This window comes from Gasterosteus aculeatus, chromosome 12 (genome assembly GCF_964276395.1).
Source record: "Gasterosteus aculeatus chromosome 12, fGasAcu3.hap1.1, whole genome shotgun sequence".
NCBI classification, from domain to species: Eukaryota; Metazoa; Chordata; class Actinopteri; order Perciformes; family Gasterosteidae; genus Gasterosteus; species Gasterosteus aculeatus.
The window spans coordinates 21,849,735-21,869,997 of record NC_135700.1 but is presented as its reverse complement, the minus strand read 5'-3'; the positions used below and the strand labels follow the sequence as shown (position 1 = coordinate 21,869,997).

Sequence of the window (20,263 nt, the reverse complement as noted above, 5' to 3'; positions counted from 1 at the left end):
TTTATTTCATAATGCCACTTTTCATTTCCAGAGTCTTTTTATTCATAATGCCACTTTTCATTTCCAGAGTCTTTTATTTCATAATGCCACTTTTCAGCCTTCTTTTGCACAAGGCTCTGTTGTCTGTTCTGAATGTTAGATGTAGCCACGCCCCCTGATTTGCATATAAGAACGTGAAATGTAAAACGGCATTATGAAAAAGGTCTCTGGAAATGAAAAGTGGCATTATGAAATAAAAGTACCATGAAATGAAAAAGTGGCATTATGAAATAAAAGTACCATGAAATGAAACGTGGCATTATGAAATAAAAGTACCATGAAATGAAAAGTGGCATTATGAAATAAAAGTACCATGAAATTAAAAGTGGCATTATGAAATAAAAGTACCATGCAATAATTAAATGTATTTAATATTTATGTATTTACGTATTTATTCATTTATTTAATTTTGACTAAAACGGCATTCCATAGGAGAGAGGCGAGGACGGGGGACGCCTTATTAAGTCTTAAACACCTCCTGGCGTGTTCACGTCCCACCTCCGGCTCGCACAGCTCGTTCTGGCCTGCGGGCATCGCATGCTTTTTCATGTCGTGGATCTGTACAACTAGCCATCTGGCAGTCAACCAGATCAGAGAGGACGCATTGAGACGTTGAACGACACGCGGCAGGTGTGCCATCGTGGTGGCGGGCGAGAGACACAAAGGACGGTCCATTTCCAGGCTAGAAGAACCCTGCGTGGTCCCTCTTTTCCACCAGCCGTCTTCGGTCAATGCTTGAAAGTGGGTGTTTTTGTCAGATTGTCTCTTTCCACCGTGGCTAATTTTCAAATGTCATAGTCTGGCCTCACGGAGACCAAAACTAATGGTGCGTTCAGGCACCGCTTGTCGAAAGGCTAAGCTCCAGTAGCAGCTGTAGAATTGAGAAAAACCTAATTATGAAAGCAACTCATTTCAGACTGTGGCCTCGAGCCTGTGTGGAAGCAGCGTGCCGAAACACATCATGACAACCTGTACTTTTTTAAGTCTATAATTGCTATATTGCTGTGGTACTTATTACTATCGAGGCTGAGGGCTGCAAGGAAATTACTTGTTCTGTTGCCTAAATTTTGAATTTCACGGTTACGTTTGGGGGGGGGATCGTTTTTTCTGATTGAACGGGCCTCGTGACGTATCACACGTACGTGTATTCATGCACATCGCAGTATCCAGCGCCTTGAGGGGGGGGGCAAACGCTGCCAGCTGCTTGATGGTGATGCAGGAATGCTGATTAGGATTAAGGTTGATTAAAAATGCTCTTCTTCTCCACAAGTTCTGTATCGGCCAGGTTATATAGAACATTTGCCTACTTCCTGCTTGATGTATTACCTCAAGTAAAAAATATTATAAAATTAATGTATGGGCTTAATTGGTCTTTTTTTTCTCAGTAGAACATGATGCCCATTAAGTAAAGTCTGGCCCATTTCTACAGTAAAATGGACCACTTAGCACGGCATGCTTTGAAACGTGGCTCCATCGTAGTTCACAACATCATCCAGTCTGGGAGTTTTGGTCTTAGAAGTTTATCCTTTTCACAGTGCGATTTCGTATCAAGGTTAATTTTGACCATTTCGTTTGCCGTCTGCTGTGCTTGGCTCCGCCCTCTTGTGTCACTTCTGGTTTCACTGTCAGAACTGGAGGCTTTAAAGCGCCAGTCGACCGACCGAAGGGTGAGGTCCCGTCGACTACGCCTGCTTCCCACACGACGAGTTTAAAACTGAACCCGCACTGTCAGACTTTTCATCAAAGTACCTCCTGCTTAGCAGAACCTCGTGAAACATCAGGGTGCAGGGCCTCTTCAGATGATGCATTTCTAGCTGGAGACAGTTTAACGTTGGCTGGTGATCCTTTTCAGCTCGGGACATAATGTTAAAAAGTTTTTCCTCAAGACATTTAGGGAAATGGGAACAACACAAAGACACGTACACGACAAAGTGACTGAGTCGCTGCCTGAGCCACACACACACACACACACACACACACACACACACACATCTCTCACACGCACTCTCACGGTCCGCCGTAAAAGCCCGGCCTCAGCGCCGCGGTCCGTCCAGTGTGTATTTGTGTTTTCTGTGCACACACGGGGGGGGGGGGGGGGCGCACGCGTGTCCGTGAGTCTGTTGTATGAATCTGAGTGGGGGGGTGTGGGGGGGTCGTCGGAGGGAGGAGAGGGGGGGGGGGGGGGCGTGGCGGTCCCGTGGTGAGAGGAGGGGGAGCTTTAGTTGTTCTGAAGGCAGTCGAGATCCACCGAGCAGCAGACGCTCCCGTTCTGAGCAGGAGGAGACAGGAAAGAGCAGATGGAGTTTGACACGTACTTTTGTCTTTTCAAAATGTGTCTCCTATTGGAAAGAACACGTCCAAATGACGCATTACTTTTCTTAAGGCGAGCAGCCGGGGACACTTAGTATTTCCGGTAGTATTTCCTTAGGGCCAAGTAGCACTTACTTGAACCAAAACCTTCAGTTTAATCCCTATTTATATCCAGAAGAGATGTTTATAGAAGTCATACCCTGACCTATAAAACATTGTATCCCTAAAAACATGGCTAAATTAAACTTTTATAAGTACCTTTTGTTTTGTTGAGTGCTACCAAGAGTTATCCAACATTCCTCTATGAAAACATTTGACTGAAAAATAAATATATAAATTAAATAAATAATAAATATTCAATTTACCCCATAATTAAGACAGATAAGGCCTTATGTAGACGTCATATTTCAGGTAATTGATAATAAAATAAAAAGAATAGTTGTTAATGGAGGTGGTCCGCTGGGTAAGTTCTGACTGGGGGGGGGGGTCCTTCTGCCTTTGCTGACTATGACCTGAAGAGAAGAATGTAACTGCTCATGGTTAAACATGCCACATGTGCAGTCTGTATATTTAATCAGCTATTTTGTGCCCCGTCGCTTAAAAACAGAACTGCGGGACAGATCATTTTCATTATGTGAAGACGAACCGATGGTGACATGTTCCCGACGCAGTAATCTGCATATTTTGCTCCTTTCCGGTAAATATAAATACACCTTACATCATCTGTGACAAACAGATTAGTTTGTAGTCATCCTGGAAGTCGCAAGCAGCATGTCTCTAATACACAGTTTATCAACTATGACAGAACCCTGTAGTGCTTACCGTTACCTCTACACACATAAACATGTACATCATTGAGCTTGAGGACATCTCAGCGTACATTATTCTCAACTTATTCCGTACAAATTCATAATTTGCTCACTGAATATTCAAACGCGGCGCGGTGAAAAGCAAAGCTTCCCCCGCGGCCGTCGTTGCTTTGGCTCACCTTGCACTTGCAGTTGGTACAGGGCGCGCTGGGCATGCGCCACGTGTCCCCGCCGAGGCGGACGGCGCCCGCGGCGTCCTGACACGTCTGCCGGACGTCGTGCGGCAGGTTGTCGGCGAGGCAGGGGTCGGTAACGCAGCGCGGGCAGCACTCGGCCTCCGCCACCGCCGTGTACTCGCACGTCAACGCCGGGCAGACCAGAGGCCAGCAGTCCACCTCCCCCTCCTGAGCGACGCGGGGAGACAAAGGACGGGTGAGGGAAATGGTTCCGCGTGTTATTTCTGCTGTGTGTGTGAGAAACAGCTGATCTGGCAAGAGTCACAGCTCGCACGCCAATTTGTTGCCACGTCTCTAATTAGAGAGGCGATAATTATCTGAGGCTTCCGCACACAAAGCTGAGCTGCCGAGCTCTGAGCTTCTCCTTGATGAGGACATGCTTTGTTTCAGACGTCGTCTGTTTCTCCAGACAAAGGAGCGGGGATCTAACATGGGCAGCTTTCGTTTATGTTGGCAGGAAATGTGTGTAGCTTTTGCGTCATTGCGTGTGTGTGTGTGTGTGTGTGTGTGTGTACCATGCAGCGGCACTGCTGGCAGCCGTACAGCCAGGAGGCCCCGCTGCGGTACAGGGTGCGTCCGCTCTGGTCCAGGCACTGGCTGCTGGGCCTGCTGTCACAGCCGGGACAGCAGAACAGATCCTCGTCCGGGTCGGCGCAGTCGCAGGGTCTCCTCCTGCAGTACGTCTGCCCGTCCTGCAGGGCAAAGGTCGCCGGTGTCAGAGGGCGACCACGCCGGGGTCACAACAGTAAGCGTTGGCGTGCACCACGCGGCGTGCGATCGAGAGCAAAAGAAACAGTGGCGGATGATGCTTGAATGCACACGTTAGCATGATGTTCCTTGCTCTGCGCTGGCAGCTCCTCCTCGTTCCCTAAATGTTGTTATATTTGACATATTTTTGTTATGAAGGTCTTGCGATTGCAAAAAAAAAAAAAAAATGCATCAGTTATGTGATTAAAAAAATCCCCTTCAGACTACACAGCTACACAATTGCACCTTGGGTAATTCATGCACATAATTGAAGGCCAGCGAATCTTTTCAGGATTTCAACGTGTTGCAGCAACTCTCAAATCTTTACCAGCAATTCATCAGCGCCATAAAAAGTGCCGAAATAACGATAACGAAAAAGAATGACGCCAGAAAAACAAAGTTTGGCGCTCGGGTCGGTGTGTCCCCGGCTGTGGCCTCAACGTGGCCCCAGGCCCATTTGGCTCACCGCAGCCAGCGCGGTCCGGCCCGGTAATGGAGATAGTAAAACTGGTGCACGGCATCGCTGTTACAAAATGAATGGCCGCGATAAAATGTTTCCGCTCCCCATCAAAAGGGCAATGCGGAGCCAACGTTTTATGGACGCGCATTGTCCCGCTACAGCAAGAGGCGAGTCCCAGGGTGTCGGCGCCGAAGGTCCCAACAGTTATGGCCCTTGACTCCATGGCGAGGCACTACGGTGCAGGCAGGGCTGTTGGTTTTAATGCCGGGGACAAGACGCGGCGTGAATATTCTCTCCTTTTATTTTATGTCAACTTTATGATGACATTCTGTTTAAAGCCAAAGCTGTGACCTGCTTTCAGCACAGTCTGTGGATGAGCGATTCCTCTCCAGGGTATTTCTTTTTCTGATGGTAATGAGAGCACTTCTTTTAATCATTGATGTCAGTGCGAAATCTAATAAAGCTAATTCAAATCAACATCGCCTTTCGTTTTCCCTCCCAATAGAACTTTGGTGGAAGTCGAGATAAGAGCGTCTTTGTTCTTAAGTTTCTACCTTTTTACGTCACGTGTTAGGGAGTTCGGGGACAAACGCCCCTCTTGCTCGGACTGTCGTCATCCTCTCGCGCGCCCCTCATCTTTTCCACTTGCCCCCCCCGTGTGGCGGCCACACATTTTTTTTCAAGTCACATTTCAACAATGAACCTCCGTCTGACGCTCAACAGATGGACCGCTTCACGTGAATGGAAGCGCTCAGGAAGGCCTCGAGTCGCGCGTCCTTAGCAGAGCCTCAGGTTTAGCGTCGCACTTGTCAATTTATTCACAACAGCTCTGTTTCTTATGGGAACGTGTGAGTTTATGTAAATTGCCATACTTATTTTGGAATAATTATATGAAAAAACATGATTAAAATGTTTTAACTCTTCATTACATTTGTTAGAAAGTTGTAGCGAAGCAAATTTTTGGAAAGCCACAAATTGCTACGGTCTGGAAATAAGCGGATGACATTAATGGTGGAATAAAGTGTCACAACCAGGGCTGTCAACACAAACGCATTAATCCATCTATTGAAGTGGCCGGAATTTAGCGCAACAAAATATTTGAATGTAGTTGTCGTACAGTAAAGTTACCTTTGTTCACTTGTGGTTTACTTCCGGAAGGAAACGAAGACGGTAGCTCAAGATGGAGAGAGCACACAGCGGAGAACTCCTCCACGGGTCAAACAGAAGGGGGGCTGAGTGGCCAACGGGCCCCTTAAAGCACCGCTATGCTAAGCTATGCCAATTCTAAGATAGAATTTACTTTAGTTCCCCTTGAGTTCGCATGACAAGCGCTGGCGGTGCAACCGCTGAACTACCGGCCACGGCTGTCATTTCATTGCAGAATAACCCCCCCCCCACCCCCCGGAGTTGTCTATTGATCCAACCCGCCGAGCCTCGACTCTCCAAAGACAAATCGGATCAATGCCTCCCTTTCAAGCCCGCTGCGATCGCTCTAGCTTCAGAGCGCCGCCGAGCTCCGGGTTCGGCTTGGACTACTTTCCTTTGCGGTGGGGGGACGGAGGGGGGGAGGAGGGGTGATCGGCTTGAACTGTCGCCAGGCTGCATCCAGCTCATCCAAGTTGACCAGCGAATGAAGAAAACAAAGACTACCAGTAACAGCTACTGAGGAGAAGAGCGCTGTATGAATTGGCCGAAATGAATGTGAGCAAAGTCGGGATAATAAAGGTCGACACCACCAGCCAACCTCCCTCCCACATTCTTCCCTTTTCCATGTAATTTGTACGGGGAATAAAAAGCTGATTCTAACTTTTCCCAGTGAAACTAAAAGCCAGATGTTTGTTGCGTGCAAGTGGCAAGTGGCTCAAGCGTGCGTGCATCCTCGGTACCTTGCAGGAACATATGGCGCAGCGGTCAAAGCCGGGCTTCCAGTCCTCCCCGTTGCGTCTGATTTCCTCCTCCTGGGGGCAGTCGCCGTCGCAGCCCGGACCGGACGTGCACACGCAGTCGTAGCCTCCCGGCAGGTTCACGCACACGCTGTCGTTCCAGCAGGTGTGCGTCTGCGAAGCGCACTCGTCAACGTCTGGAAGGCAAACGGTGGGCTATGGTGAACAAACAGGAAAAGTGTGCGTTCCACAGTCCTGTCAGTCTCAGTCAGAAGATAATATTCATACAAGAGTGAACAGGTTCACAGGGGGGGGCAAAAGTCTTCCCCTCCCTTTTCACTGGGACATTTAACTCTCTTAAACTTGACTAAATGTGAGAGGAAAAGAGTCCAAATGGACAGCTATCGCGTCTCTCTGTCCTGCTCGCTGACAATCGGTTCCGCCCCCACGTGACACCCGCGGAAATCAACAAGTTCATTCATCTCGTGCGCGGTCGAGTGAGGAGAAAGCGGTTTGAAAAAGTTGGGTTTTCCCCCATCACCCTCCGTCCTCCCCAGCACGGTTTCACTGCTCAGCTTCAGCACCGGGCCATTAAAGGAGCTAATCTCCTGCTAGTCGGCATTTTAGGACATGACGGACTCGGCTCAATTATCATCTTTCTAAGCTGTCGGGAGCTTAATGAATGTTGGAGCGCTTGACTTGTGGTTAAAACCCCAACGGGACATGAACTCTAGAGTGGGGGGGGGGGGTGAAACATTGTGTCGATATGCTGCTTATATTCACGTTTTAATCCTCAGACTGTCGCGTCATAGCTTCTGTACTTCCACTGCTTACGTCTCTTTGGTATTGGGAATGGAGTGACGTACTGAATGTGATATCTAATGAAAAAGTTAAATGGGGTAATTTAGGAACAGAAGTTTGTAAAAACGATTAAAGGTTGAGTTCTGGTTTCACTTTTACACTCCGGGCAAGTTGCTCCTGAAGAGTTGCTTTCAGCTGGATGTTTAGAAGAAGACGATGGGAGTTTTCTAGATGGACGAAACCAGCGAGTGAAACCGCAGGAACAAAATCAAAAAAGCTCCGTCTGGAAAATGTAATTGTTCTAAAAGGAAAATACCAAACGCCGCAAAAAGACACGCGCCGCAACGCCGGGAGCCAACAAAACCACGTCCAGAGCCTCCGGCCCGCCAGGCAACACCCCCGGCAGGAAGGGGGCTGGTCAGACCCGGCGGGCCCACAATGCACTTTGCCTCCCGTCGCCGGAGCGACGTCGGACACACGGCGTCTCCGCTGGCGGAGGATTGACGCTCTTCATGCTGCATTAAACCGCAAGCTGCCCGCCGCTGGCAGGCGGAGAAACCAGCCGAGTGCATTAAACTGTGTAAAAAAAAAAAAAAAGATTTAATACACCTGTTTGTGCCGCTACAAAATAAGCGCACTAATCCTGCTGTGCGGGTACGTTTGCAACACACACACACACACATCCTCACAGGCGTTGACGCGGACGCACCCGACAAAAGGAATCCCTCTGACAGATGTTGGCAATTAGGACGCATCAGAAAAGCTCAGCATTGGAGTATTTAAATCAGATTTCTTCGCTCGCGTCTCCGCCGCGGCCCAGATGGGAAGGTCACGCGCATCTCGAGCGAGAGGGAGGGAAAAGACGCACGCGCGCCGTCAACGGAGGAGGAGGCGGCGGCGGCGGGAGCTTGGTGGTGCGTTGTCCTTGTCCTCCGCGCACAACGTGTTTAATAAAAGCCACCCGTCTCTCAGCACAGCGCCGAGCATGGCGGATGCAGCCCTCAGCGGAAGAAAAAAGGGGCGCTGCTCGCAGCTGCTCAGGGACGACTCAACCTACTGCATTGTTTCCACACGTGGGGGAAAGGCGAACACTTGGGGGAGTGCAGATAAAAGGGCCCTTTCACGCGGTTTGGTGTTTAGCGGGAAAACCCAGTTAGCCTGTGAAACGGACACATTATCTGCCTCTCGAATTGCTTGAATCTGAAAGTTTTGCTAAATTTTTGGATCTTCGAAACTCACAATTATGTACACGACTGCTGATGCACACCAACGAAGGGACGATGTGTTGAAGCTCCAGTTCAATTCTCATCCGTACTTATCTCCCCAGTCGGCTTCCCGCCTCCTTTTTTTGGGGGGGGGGAAACTGCTACCAGCCCAGAGGGAATGTGAAGCTTCTTTTAGCCCCGTCGTTTTAAGAGATGAAATATCAAACGCCCCTCAAATGAAATAGAAATCGTATTGATTTTGCCGACTTCTCGTGCTTTCTTCTTCTGTGGCGTTTAAAAGGCAAATTAGCAAATGAGCCGGTTTTCAGTTTTTCAGCTCGAGTGTGTGCAACATTTAGACGGACTCTTTTGTACACATTTTCAAATCCTAAACTTCTCCGGAGTGAACTTTGAAACAACGGGTGATGAAAAAAAAAACGTGTAATTAACGGTGTGGCTTACTTGCAAGCTCCTGTTGATGTAATGATCTTAGTTGGTGTTCCTGTTAACACAGAACTTCCTTGTGAAAACGTCCCCGACGCGCTTCGTGCCGCCACGCTGCAATACGCCTCCTCTCTGTCGCTTCACACCTTTTGTTGTTGTGTTTAACCCGCGGGACTCTCCTGCTCTTCATCACCGCTTCGGCTTTGTGTCGTTAGTATGGGAATAAAAGTTTGAGCGCGGAGCCGTTTGCTGGAATCAAACCGAAAGCGTCTCACTGGTTCAAACCACTGTGGCGTCTCCACCTCTCAAACATACAACGCAAACAGGGACTTAATGCTTCTCATATCTGGCTTTTTCTCGAGTGGATCTATAACATATCGAGTGGGGAATCGATCCGCAGGTGCTTTGGTTGAAAACGAGAGCAAACCTTTGCACGGACGTCGGCTTTAGTTTCGGGACAATAATGGACAAACGCGGGCAGCCGGAGACGAGGAAACGATCGGTTTCAGCGCGTCCCGGATGCCTGTTGCTGATTACGTTTTTATTTTGCTAATCAATCACTGAACTGCGGTACTACTACTACGTACTGTATACTTTGTAAATAAAAAAAAAACGTTTTACAGCTGCAGCTCTTAGTTATTAATTTTCCACATGTGATCTGCTTATTAATTAGTATTCTAATAGGTTAAAAGGACCACATCCGTGACTAATATTGATTAAAAATCATGTTTCAGGGCTGAAAGGTTCCTCCATCAAAAGGATACATTAACTATTGCTCATGTTTCAGTACTTTTACTTAAATATAGTTTCAAAATTTGTAGTTTTACAGTATGGTATTTATACTCATAATGATCAGACTACATGTACCACCCCCATTAAGACCACATCAAATCTTAATTCAGCCACAAATTCAACTGTAGTATTCAAATAATGTACAAATTAATCCATTAATAATTATGACCCTCTGCTATCATATTTGGCTTTCTGCATTAGAGTACATTTGGAACTAATACTTTCATTCTTTCAATCAAATCATATTTTAAAAGCATCACTTTTGTTGTGTTGATGAAAATAAAAGGAAGAAAAAGGAGGGAAATGTCAAAATGTAACGGCACCGTAAATGCCGACAAAGCAAAGCGATTGCTAATTATTAAGTGGAGTGTGTGGCGATCCGCATAAAACGTGCAGAGGTGAACCAGTTAATGATTGTTGGTGCCGTTAGGACTTCCTGCTCGTACGCGTCATCTTTCCCGCCTCTAACTGTGCTTCTCTGAGCACACGGGAGACACGAAACCCTAACAGCCGCACCGGGCCGACGCGTGTTTCTCATGAATATCTCATGGCGGCGCTGCACACGTGGGGTTCATCTCGAGCCCGTGAAGGTGAGCAGACCCCGTGTTGCACGTGCGCTGGATGGCACGTCAGAGCGCACGCGCGCACACCCATTGAGCTCAATCCTCCGGGAGTCATTCTTGTCCTCCGAGAGGACAAACGAGACAAAGCGGGACTATCGAGTCATCGCGCAGACGGGCGAATACGAGTCGCAGCTATTTTCGCCGCTAATGACGTTTTCAATCCAACGCGCGCTCACCGATGCAGGAGCTCCCGTCGAGCAGGAAGGAGCCGTTGTCATGGAAACCACTCCGGCACTCGCAGTGGTACCAGCCGGGCAGGTTGACACAGCGGGAGTGGTTGTGGCACTGGATCAGGCCCTCTGCACACTCGTCGATATCTGAGGACACAAGACAAGAGAAAACGCCAATCCCGGCTGCACCAAAGTGGTATTTGGGAAAGGTATATATGCAGTATACACATCGCTTGTTTATGTATCAACATAACTAATAGTTCTCCATCCATAAAACGCAAAGAAACAGCCTGCCCTTCTGCTCTGGTGCGGTTGAAACCTTCGGCCCGGACTTAAGATCCCACAAACAAACACACACACACACGTATCTGCACACAGAAAACGGAGATCCGTGTGTGTCGTCGGTAATGAGACGCGACATCCGCCAGCCGCTCGGGGGTCAGAGATCCTAGAAGATTCCCCCTTCTGACGTCCTGCTGGAACACACCGAGCTCAGAGGGTGAGAGCAGCTGACAAAAGAACCGCTCGCTTCCACCCAGAAACACGTGGCGTCGGGTCGACGGGCATCCGGTGTTTTTACCGGTACTTTTGGACCTTTTTGTTTTCGTGAAGTTAAAAGACTTGGGCGCAAAAGGAAAGCAGTGTAGTTATATTAAAATATGGAAGATAAATGAAAAGGAATTTTAAAGAAAGGAAATGAAAACATTAAAGAAAATGTTTTCTTTGGCATGTTGTCATTTACAACATGCCAAAGAAAAGTTGTTTTTTAAATGTTGTTTAATCCTGTAATTCTGCTTATTGTCCCTGAAGAAGACCGAGGAAGACCTTCCTCATGTGCAAACACTGTCTTTGTCTGGAGGTTGGTCACTGCGGCGTCAACGGCTGTCAGCAGCTCTTGAACACACACTATATATATATATATAATATATATATATAATATATATATATATATATATAATATATATATTATATATATATATATATATATATATTAATATATATATATATATATATATAAATATATATATATATATATATATATAAATATATATATATATATATATAAATATATATATATATATATATAAATATATATATATATATATATATATATATATATATATATAATATATATATATATATATATATATATATATAATGTGTGAGAGATATTTGCACTGCTACAACAGAGTGCTACCAATTTCATAATCCCATTCAGTTCTGCCATTCTCCTTTCATCTTCATAGGGAAATAATCATTCTATTTAAAACAAATTGAAATCAAATTTGTTTCATCTATCTCTGGCTTTCTGTATTTTACACAGCATTCTGAACTCCCTCCGCACTGAAATTAAAACAGTGACGACATCATACTTAACATTTAGTATTATGCAGACGTTAACGGTTTGTACCACAGGACGGGCTCACGTGGCTGTTCACAAACACACAGTATGTATCCTCATATACAAATGGCTTCATATTAGTATAGTAATTATTAAAGTCATAGAATAGTATGTTGAAAAAAAGAGAAAACAATACACTTTATATGCTACCATCTATCCGAGCGCAGCACATTTCTTTGTGTTTACTTTTATTACAATGCAAACGTGAGCACTTTCTGCGGCGCTTCTCTTCTGACCAATTTGTGGATTTTCCCAAAAGGCAAACGTCAAGACTTTGTGACAGCCTGGACTGAACTGAGAGTTTTAGTGGAACGGGAATAAATCCAGTTCAGATAATCACCCTCCTCTCCGCCCGAAGCCGCTGACACAACTGAGGGTGTCACAAGGGGCGTCGACAGCAATGTGTTTGAGGACAGAAACAACCGCCGCGTGCATTGAATGAGCAGCCTGCAGGCCAGCTGCAGTGAATGAATGTCCGACGTCTTCACCTTGTCCACGTCCACCTCACAGGAAATATCTGATATCGAGATGAGTATCAAAGAGCAGGAAGGAGCATTGCTACGCGGGGAGAGGGCGAGCAGCGGAGCGGTGGACGCAGACGTTGGACGCGTGGAGACGGGTTGACAGGAGGCCTGTCCTTTGAGGACATCAAAGTAGACAGACGGTTATGTAAACGATGCAAATGTCTGGAATCCATCAGGGGGAGTTAAACCTGACTCTCCGTCAATAGGCAATTATTACATTTCATCTGCTGTGAGGCACAATTATCTTAATAGAACAGAGAGGCTGCGGCGAACAGCGCATTGTTGGTGCTTTGTTGACACGTCTCTCCTTCAAACTCAGCGTTTCAACATCTTCATTTAGAAAGATTGTTTTCACACAAACAGATTCCAGGAGCACTTTCCCACCAGCGCTTGAAGACCTTTAGGCTGCTATTTTCCGCGGGAAGAAAAACATCTTTTTTCCCCTTTTGATATACAAGCTATGCTCTCGCTTCACACGTCGGGGGGGTTTTGTTCGACAGGACATCTCGCTCAGGTGCACGCACGCTGCGAACATAGAACATCCAATGCTGTTCTTCTGTAGCTCCTGCAAACGATATGCACATATGTAGACAAGTACTTTGTCCCTTTATGGGACAGACGCGGACATAAAGAGACAACGGCAGCAGCCCTCGGGGCAGCAGCCGGAGGGCCTCGGGGTGGAGCCTCATTAGCGGGAGGACGAGTCCACATTTCGCTCCCTGCATCCTGCACAGATCGTCTGCTGCTGACTTCAAAAACACTTTTGCACGATATGTTTCCTCCCCTCAGCCAAGTGGTTCAAAGAGAAGCACCAGAACCATTTTGCAGACGCCGGGAAATTGCTCTTTTCATCCGATCCGGGCATTTAGTCGGTCATCAATATTCAATGCACACATTCACAAGCGGGAGGTTCAAAGGGCAAACTATTACGTTTGGAAATGAGAGTGTAAGGCTGAGGAGATGGACACACGAACGCACGCGATGCTTTCTCCCCGTCACTGGAGGAACATCTGCAATATCAAACCAGCTGCATCCACGGAAGAAAAACGTCTCACTTCGGAAAGCACCTCACTGCTAATCAGCTGCAAGCGATGACGGCGACCAGCTAATATCGTGTCTGTTAAATAAGCCCAACGGACTTAAGTGATCTCGCAAAAAGTTTCCCTGCGCTGCAAAAAAACCCGCATCGATAAAGACGAGATTCGCGCATCTTTCCCGTAACCGGGGATGTGCGCCGCGTTGACGGGCGCGGCGGCGCGTCATCCGCAACCAACGCAAAGCGGAGACGTCCCCCAGAGGGACACAGCGCTGTCACTGTTTACACGTCAGCAGGAGCGGGAGGTCTGACAGGCGCGTACCGGCGTGCAGTGGGGTGCTGCCTGGTATCTAATAGGAAACCATGGTAACGCGCTGTGAATAGCTGACCTGTAACCACGAGAGCCGGTTGATCACCTCGGCAAAAAAGGAGGCCGCGGAGACGGAAAGCTTAGGGACGGAACACAGGAGACGAGACAGGAGGCGGCGACGGGAAGGAGAGAGAAGGGGAAAGGCAAGAGAGGAGGAATGGGAAGAGGAGGAGAGGAAAGGACGGATGGGAGCGGAAGGAAAAGAAGAGAAGAGACGGAGAAATGAAGCGAGGGGGGGAAGAAGAGTGAGAAGACAGTAAAAAGAGAAGGACGGAGGGAAAGAGGAGGAGGAAATGGCCAGAGAAGAAAGAGAGGAAGAAAAGGTGGAAACAAAAGGAGATGGCAGGAAAAGGAGAGAAAGACGCAGGAAGGAGGAGAGGTGAAGGAATTGAAGGAAGAAGAGGGAGAGAGATGAGAGAATAGGAGAAGAAATAGCCGTCCTTTTCCCCAGAGTTCAATATTTAAACGCATGGCTCCAGAGTTGAAGCATGAAAGTGTGTGTGTGTGTGTGTGTGTGCGTTACAGGATTGTGTAAGCGAGACCGAGTGGGAGACGAGAGGCGTCCGCTGAGCCCTCTGACCGACCTAATGACCCTTCTCCTGATGTCACTGTGAAACTCGATAAAAAACACACCAGCTCCAGCTGAGCTTTAATTAAGGGGGACACCTGAACATGCTGGACAGGGGAGGGGCAAGTGGGGGGGGGGGGGGGGGGGGGTCCTCGGGTCTCACCTGTCTCACAGCGGCGTCCTGTAAACCCCGAGGGACAGACGCAGTTGTTGGGAGACACGCAGGTGCCTCCGCTCCTGCATCCCTCCTCGCAGAAAGCTGAGAAGAGGAAGAGGAAAGCGTATCAGTCGCCCGACATTTACAATCATTGGTTAATAAATGCTGTTTTTATGTCTGGATGTGTGTGCGTGTGTGTGTGCGTGTGCGGCGCCATGGAGCGCCTCACTATTACAGACATCACCTCATACACACAACTCATCCCTGAGCGCGTTTCACGTGGTCACCATCGTCCACCAGGGTGTCAAGGCACTACGGGTAAACATCTGATCCAGAGGTTTAATGTGAAGCGCCACTAAAAGCACAAAGAGGGAGATACTTCCTGCTCCCTCGCTCTGGAGGAAGAGTCACGTTCATGTTCAAGAGAAGGCAAACAGGAGTCTTTATTAATAATAATATTAATGTTGTTCTTTATGTTTTGGTCTTTGGGCTTGTTGTGTTTGTCCTTCATCCCCTAATTTACCTTCGCAACCAGCAAAAACCAAGCATCATAATCATTATCGTCACCTTAAAGGGATAGCGCGCCCCCCCCGCCCCCCACTTCTTTTGATTTTGCAAAATATTTAATCAATGCATTGCACAAAAATTCTTCCTCTTCTTCTTGTGAAAAGCATCTGTTCATTGCCGGGTTTACTTTCTTTAAGCCGGGTTGTACAAGGACAAAGTTACAAGGTAGATATTCAAGCTCGCTCGGAGCTAAATGGATCGCTTTTGTACGGCACATATATTCTGTGAAGAGTGCGGGCCCTTCACAAACACTTACACACACGCGCGCGTTAGTAGCAGAGCTTCCATGCAACGAGGTCACCTCAGGAGCACGTCTGAAGTTCCGTGTCAAGGACTCTGTCTGCGCTCCACCAGCATCTGTTGTGCAGCACTCGGCACAGAATCCGCGCTGTGCTGCCTCGCGGCGTCTCCGCGTACGGAAGCCTGGAGCTGATGTTGAGGCCACGGCGGCTCGCATGCAACAAACGCAGGTCCTTCCACCTCAACGACAAACTCACCGGTTGTCACTACGACGGGTTTCCACCCCCCCAAAAAAAACGTCTCCAGTGAGATACGTTTTTTTTTCCATTATTACCACTCAAAGGCATTTAGGCCTTTAAGCCTCGGCTGTTGTATATGTGCACCTCTCGATGCTGTTCTCATCGTCTTTACGGATACATGTGGCTACAGGAAGCAACCAAATAAATCACCTAGAAGCCACATAAACCATTCAGAGAACGACTTCAGCGCTGCAGTACCAGCCCTCTGGTATCATTTTAAGCACCATCTTTTCCTTAACCTGGCTAAGTAGCTGCAGGACAAAACACCTTGAATCCTTGACGGGCCATTATTTCGTTACGCCCCCCCCCCCCTGTCCGATTTAAATATGATAAAGATAGACCGTCAACCAGGCTCCGGGCATCTCTTAATGCGGCGTAACCTCACCGGTCTATTTAGTGTTTTTGGACCAGCGATGTGGGAGTGAACGTGTCAGAGCATGTGTGTACAGCCTCCTCCCCCCCCTGTGGTTGGAAGCAGCCTCGCAGTGCAAACAACTGCGATTGGTTCTGCGAGTGCAAACACACAAGAGGAGGAGCGGGTGCAGAGAGAAGCAGTAGATCCTCAGAGCGAGGAGGAATAAACCCAAAAGAGAAAAGAGACCATTAAAGAGAAATGACTTGGGTCTTTCTAGGCTTAATTAATGACGTGATTTGAAAGATGAGCCTTAATGGGCTAAAAGAATCTATTTATGGCCACATGCACGGGGTGTGTGAGTGTAGCGTTCCTCTGTGTGTGTAATGTGCGTCCGGTTTTCTCCCTTTAGTTTATGAAACCGAAGAAACACAATTTATCCGTGTAAATGATCCCTCTTTTGTATAGGAAAACGAGTGCTTGCCATGCAAACAAATTGCATGAGTGCAATAAATAATAACAGCGTTCCTTGCCAGAAGCTGTTGGAGCTATTAATTTGACTGGTTCCACTATTTAAGAAGTTCTATCAGGCCCTCATTAGGAGCCTGATTGCCGCTGTACTAATAAACCTCACACGTTAAAATTAATTACACTTACATTGACTCAATCTATCTCCAGCTCTAATTATCATTTCACCACCATCAGCATTATGCCGCCTGCCTGTTCACAAGTAATGACCTGCAAAGATGGAGGGGGGAGGCGGGGGGGTGTAGTCCTTCTCTGGGGACAGAGTCGCTGTAAGCTTTTATAGACCTACGTTTTCCAATCAAAGCTCCAACACCTTTCTTGCCCACGGACGACATTATCAGTATCGGCACACTACAACAACACTCCAAATGATAATAAACCCGGATAGCGTCAGTATTAATAATGCTGCAGTCAATTTGGATTCAAGTGAGCGCAATTAAAATTGGATTTGGATTATATTTCATAATAGTAAATAAATCAATCAATAATTCATTTAAATATTTAAAACATTCATTCACATATTCAATTCACTTAAAGCTTGTTTGAAGCTTCCATCCAAAATGTAAATACATCTGCAGGTAGGCTCAGGCTTCTGTGTGTATTACACACCTCATTGCAATAGTTTTAGTTTAATAACCTGTCGCACTCAGTTTTGTGGCGCCTGCTCCAAAAAATGGCATTCCATGATAAAAAGTGGAAACTACTTCCCGCAATTTGATGATGGAAGAATTGTACATAGTGACCAGAATGTTTGCCCTTCAAATCCCCTCAAATGAAAGTGTTTCATCTAAATCTTAATACGGCGGCTTTAACAGCAACGTGGGCATCTGAATAAAGGAGTCAGCCAACGCGAACAGACCTTCACCCTGCAACACTTTCGAGGTGTCTGCAATCGCACAAGTGAGAGCCTGCAACGCCGCCAACGGCCCCCCAGCATGTCGAGCAGGCTGGAAGGTGACAGATTTGCATCTTTTCTAAATATTCAGATTCAACGTTTATCTTTTCAGAAGTTCTAAACTCGTTTGCCACCAAAAACAACTCAAACGCACAAAAGACACGAGTTTCACAGTAGAACACACTGTGCGCTGAATGTAAAATGTGTGCTTTCTGAGAGTCAGTGTTTTTTGCATGCTTTTCCATTCCCGAATAAGATTGAGCGGAGAATAAAAAAAAAATGCGGTGGTGCTGTTCAGCCGTCCCAGTGGGGGGGGCGCCCGTCTCGCTGAACCGGAGCGGTAATCCACATCCTCTACAGTGGAGAACAAACTCTAGATGTAGAATGTATTCTCCTCTATTTCCTTGTGACGTTTTCCCCACCGAGAGGCCCCAAAGTCTCCCCACACGGACACGGAGCGCCTCCCTCCGTCTGTGCATGAACCCCTGATCAAACCTTCCTCCTCTCGGGCTCCTTCCTGCGCCGCCACATTAGCAGACATCACATGGAGCCGGGCGGAGGAGACCGACCCCCCCCCCCATTGCAGATGCTGTGACCTCCAGCTATTTCCCTGCTTAGCCGAGCCTGTTGCTGACTCGTGCCTTCCCCAAGACGTGCTTATACCCACAGATTTGCTATTCGAGTTTCCCATTACGGGCCTAGATTGCTTTCCAGTGGGCGGTGAGGGAGAAATGGCTCCGTGGCTAACAGCCGCATTCACGCTCGTTGGGTATCCAAGGATCCGTCTCACAATAAAGAGCAGAGACATCACGGAGAAAGTGATGTTCCACAAGTTCGAGCCTGTACGAAAATTGCTTGCATTTGTACAGCAATCAGCTTATGATGACGTAATCGTATCGGGCTGGTCAGCGACGGGCTGCAATGAGACGCCGTTGGCCTCGTCACAAGGATCCCAAGGACGAGGGATTTCTCAACAGTTTTAACTGCACACTTCGACATTTTTAAACATGGATTGAAGACATATCATGTGGCACGGGCCCCTCGAAACCCCGACGGAGAATTAGGAAACTAATTGGGTAAAAATATTTTTGATTATGCAGCAGATGGAACCATTTTTCCTCCAGATGGTTGGAACGGTCTTTGAGCAGTAACATCACTCGTGGCGATGAACCAACAGGAAGTTACCGCGCGGCTCAGAGTATCTACACAATGGACAGCGCGCGGCGCCAAGCGGCAAAAAGGGTTCAAGTTCAAGTTCCTTAATTAATCACAGGTGCATGTCGCCACCGTCTCCGGATCCATCCGACTGAACGCCAGCAAGTGTTCGAACAACCTGTTTAACTGTGGAGGAGGAGAGCGGCTGAAAAGGCACCTTTTACTGTATTGACGATGCCCTTTGATTGGCAGGAAAATACGGCACCATTGACTCCAGCAGCAGTTTCACATTCTGCTACTTTCACAACACGGACGGTTGTGCTGCACAATGCAGCGCTTGGAAGACGCAATGCCCCGAGGCTCTTTTAGCTTACTGAGTGAGAGACATTCACAACAGAAGTATTTAAACGTCTGAATGTGTGGGAATTAAATTGCATCCTCTTATATTTTCATGCATGAAGACTAATTCAGTTTAGTCCTGCATGCCTAATTAAGCACAATGGCAGGAAGACAAAAACAGAGTACTGCATGTCTGCAGTGATCAATCAAGGCCCTACTTCTAATACCAATATCTAATATTTTAAATAACTTAATAATAATACTAACAATATACTAGTCTCATGGATGTCTAATTAAGTTTGCCACGAGAAAAATATAATAAGGACGCAAGTAACATAATTTATTCATCTGAAGATTATTGTGAAGATGCATTAATTGGTCCGATTGTGCCATATTTGCAAGAATAATTCATTTAATTAACAAGTATTTTTCCAGTTGATCGATGAGTCAACTAAACGCTACACTTCGAACCCTTAATAATGTTAAAATGCGATTGTACTGTATTTCGCATATATCTGTCAGCTTGTTTTTGCAGATTTATTCGGCCATTAGTTGCCAAAAAATAATCAATACAGCCTAGAAATCTTCCAAAGGACTATTATCTCAAAGTAGGCGGAGAATAAACGAAACATAGGAGAATACTACAGTGCAGGTCTGAGGTCCGACTCTCCGTCTCTGCAGCGTCTTTAACGACTTCAATGCAGAAGTTCAGCATGCAAGGAAGAGCTGAGCAGGGCAGAAAACAAATTAACGGCGACCCCTTCACAACATGCAAATGCCTCACTTTGTTACACATCAGAGTGGAGGCAGTTCACCCCCGGCTGCGCTCCGTCGAGGGCGCTTACCGAACATCGCAGATAACGGCCGCGTTTACAAGACCAAAAAAAAGGACTCGGGGCCAGGCGGCTCGGCGCGGATTAAAAGGCGCGTTACGGAAGCTTTCTTTCTTCCCCCCCCCCCCGCCCGCGAGGAGAAAAGGCCCCTGCAGACGGTTTAAAGGGTGCTTGATCAATACCGCTGACGCGGCGATGCATTTCCACCCGGGGGCCACTTTGAATGATTTCCCCGCTGCGGGACGAGAACCTGACAGTTTCCTTTCCGATCCAGATGGCAACGGGAAGACCGAGCTGACACCGAGGTGCCATTCAGAGGATGAAGAACAGGAGCGAATTGACAACTAGATTTGCTTCTTTTGGGTGGGTTTCATATTCCAGATGGAAAACAGCCGTCGGTGCTCTAATGTTCCTCATTTCTTTTAAACGTCGGCGCTTAACGTCACTTTGAAATCAGTGGATGTCGGACTCAAAAGATA

The 20,263-nt window shown here is 47.2% G+C and overlaps 1 protein-coding gene across 1 annotated transcript in view; it reads right to left on the bottom strand.

The window, feature by feature from the left end:
- Nucleotides 1-1,405: 1,405 nt before the first annotated feature.
- Nucleotides 1,406-20,263, bottom strand: part of LOC120834739 (protein kinase C-binding protein NELL1-like) — a 143,771-nt gene continuing 124,913 nt past the window's right edge. The window contains exons 15-20 of the mRNA XM_040202963.2: nt 14,583-14,678; nt 10,526-10,666; nt 6,488-6,681; nt 3,910-4,086; nt 3,338-3,562; nt 1,406-2,308 (exon numbers count right to left, since the gene is read on the bottom strand). Of these exons, the coding sequence (XP_040058897.2) occupies nt 2,258-2,308; nt 3,338-3,562; nt 3,910-4,086; nt 6,488-6,681; nt 10,526-10,666; nt 14,583-14,678 (884 nt within the window). The 3' untranslated portion in view covers nt 1,406-2,257. The remainder of the gene's footprint in view (nt 2,309-3,337; nt 3,563-3,909; nt 4,087-6,487; nt 6,682-10,525; nt 10,667-14,582; nt 14,679-20,263) is intronic.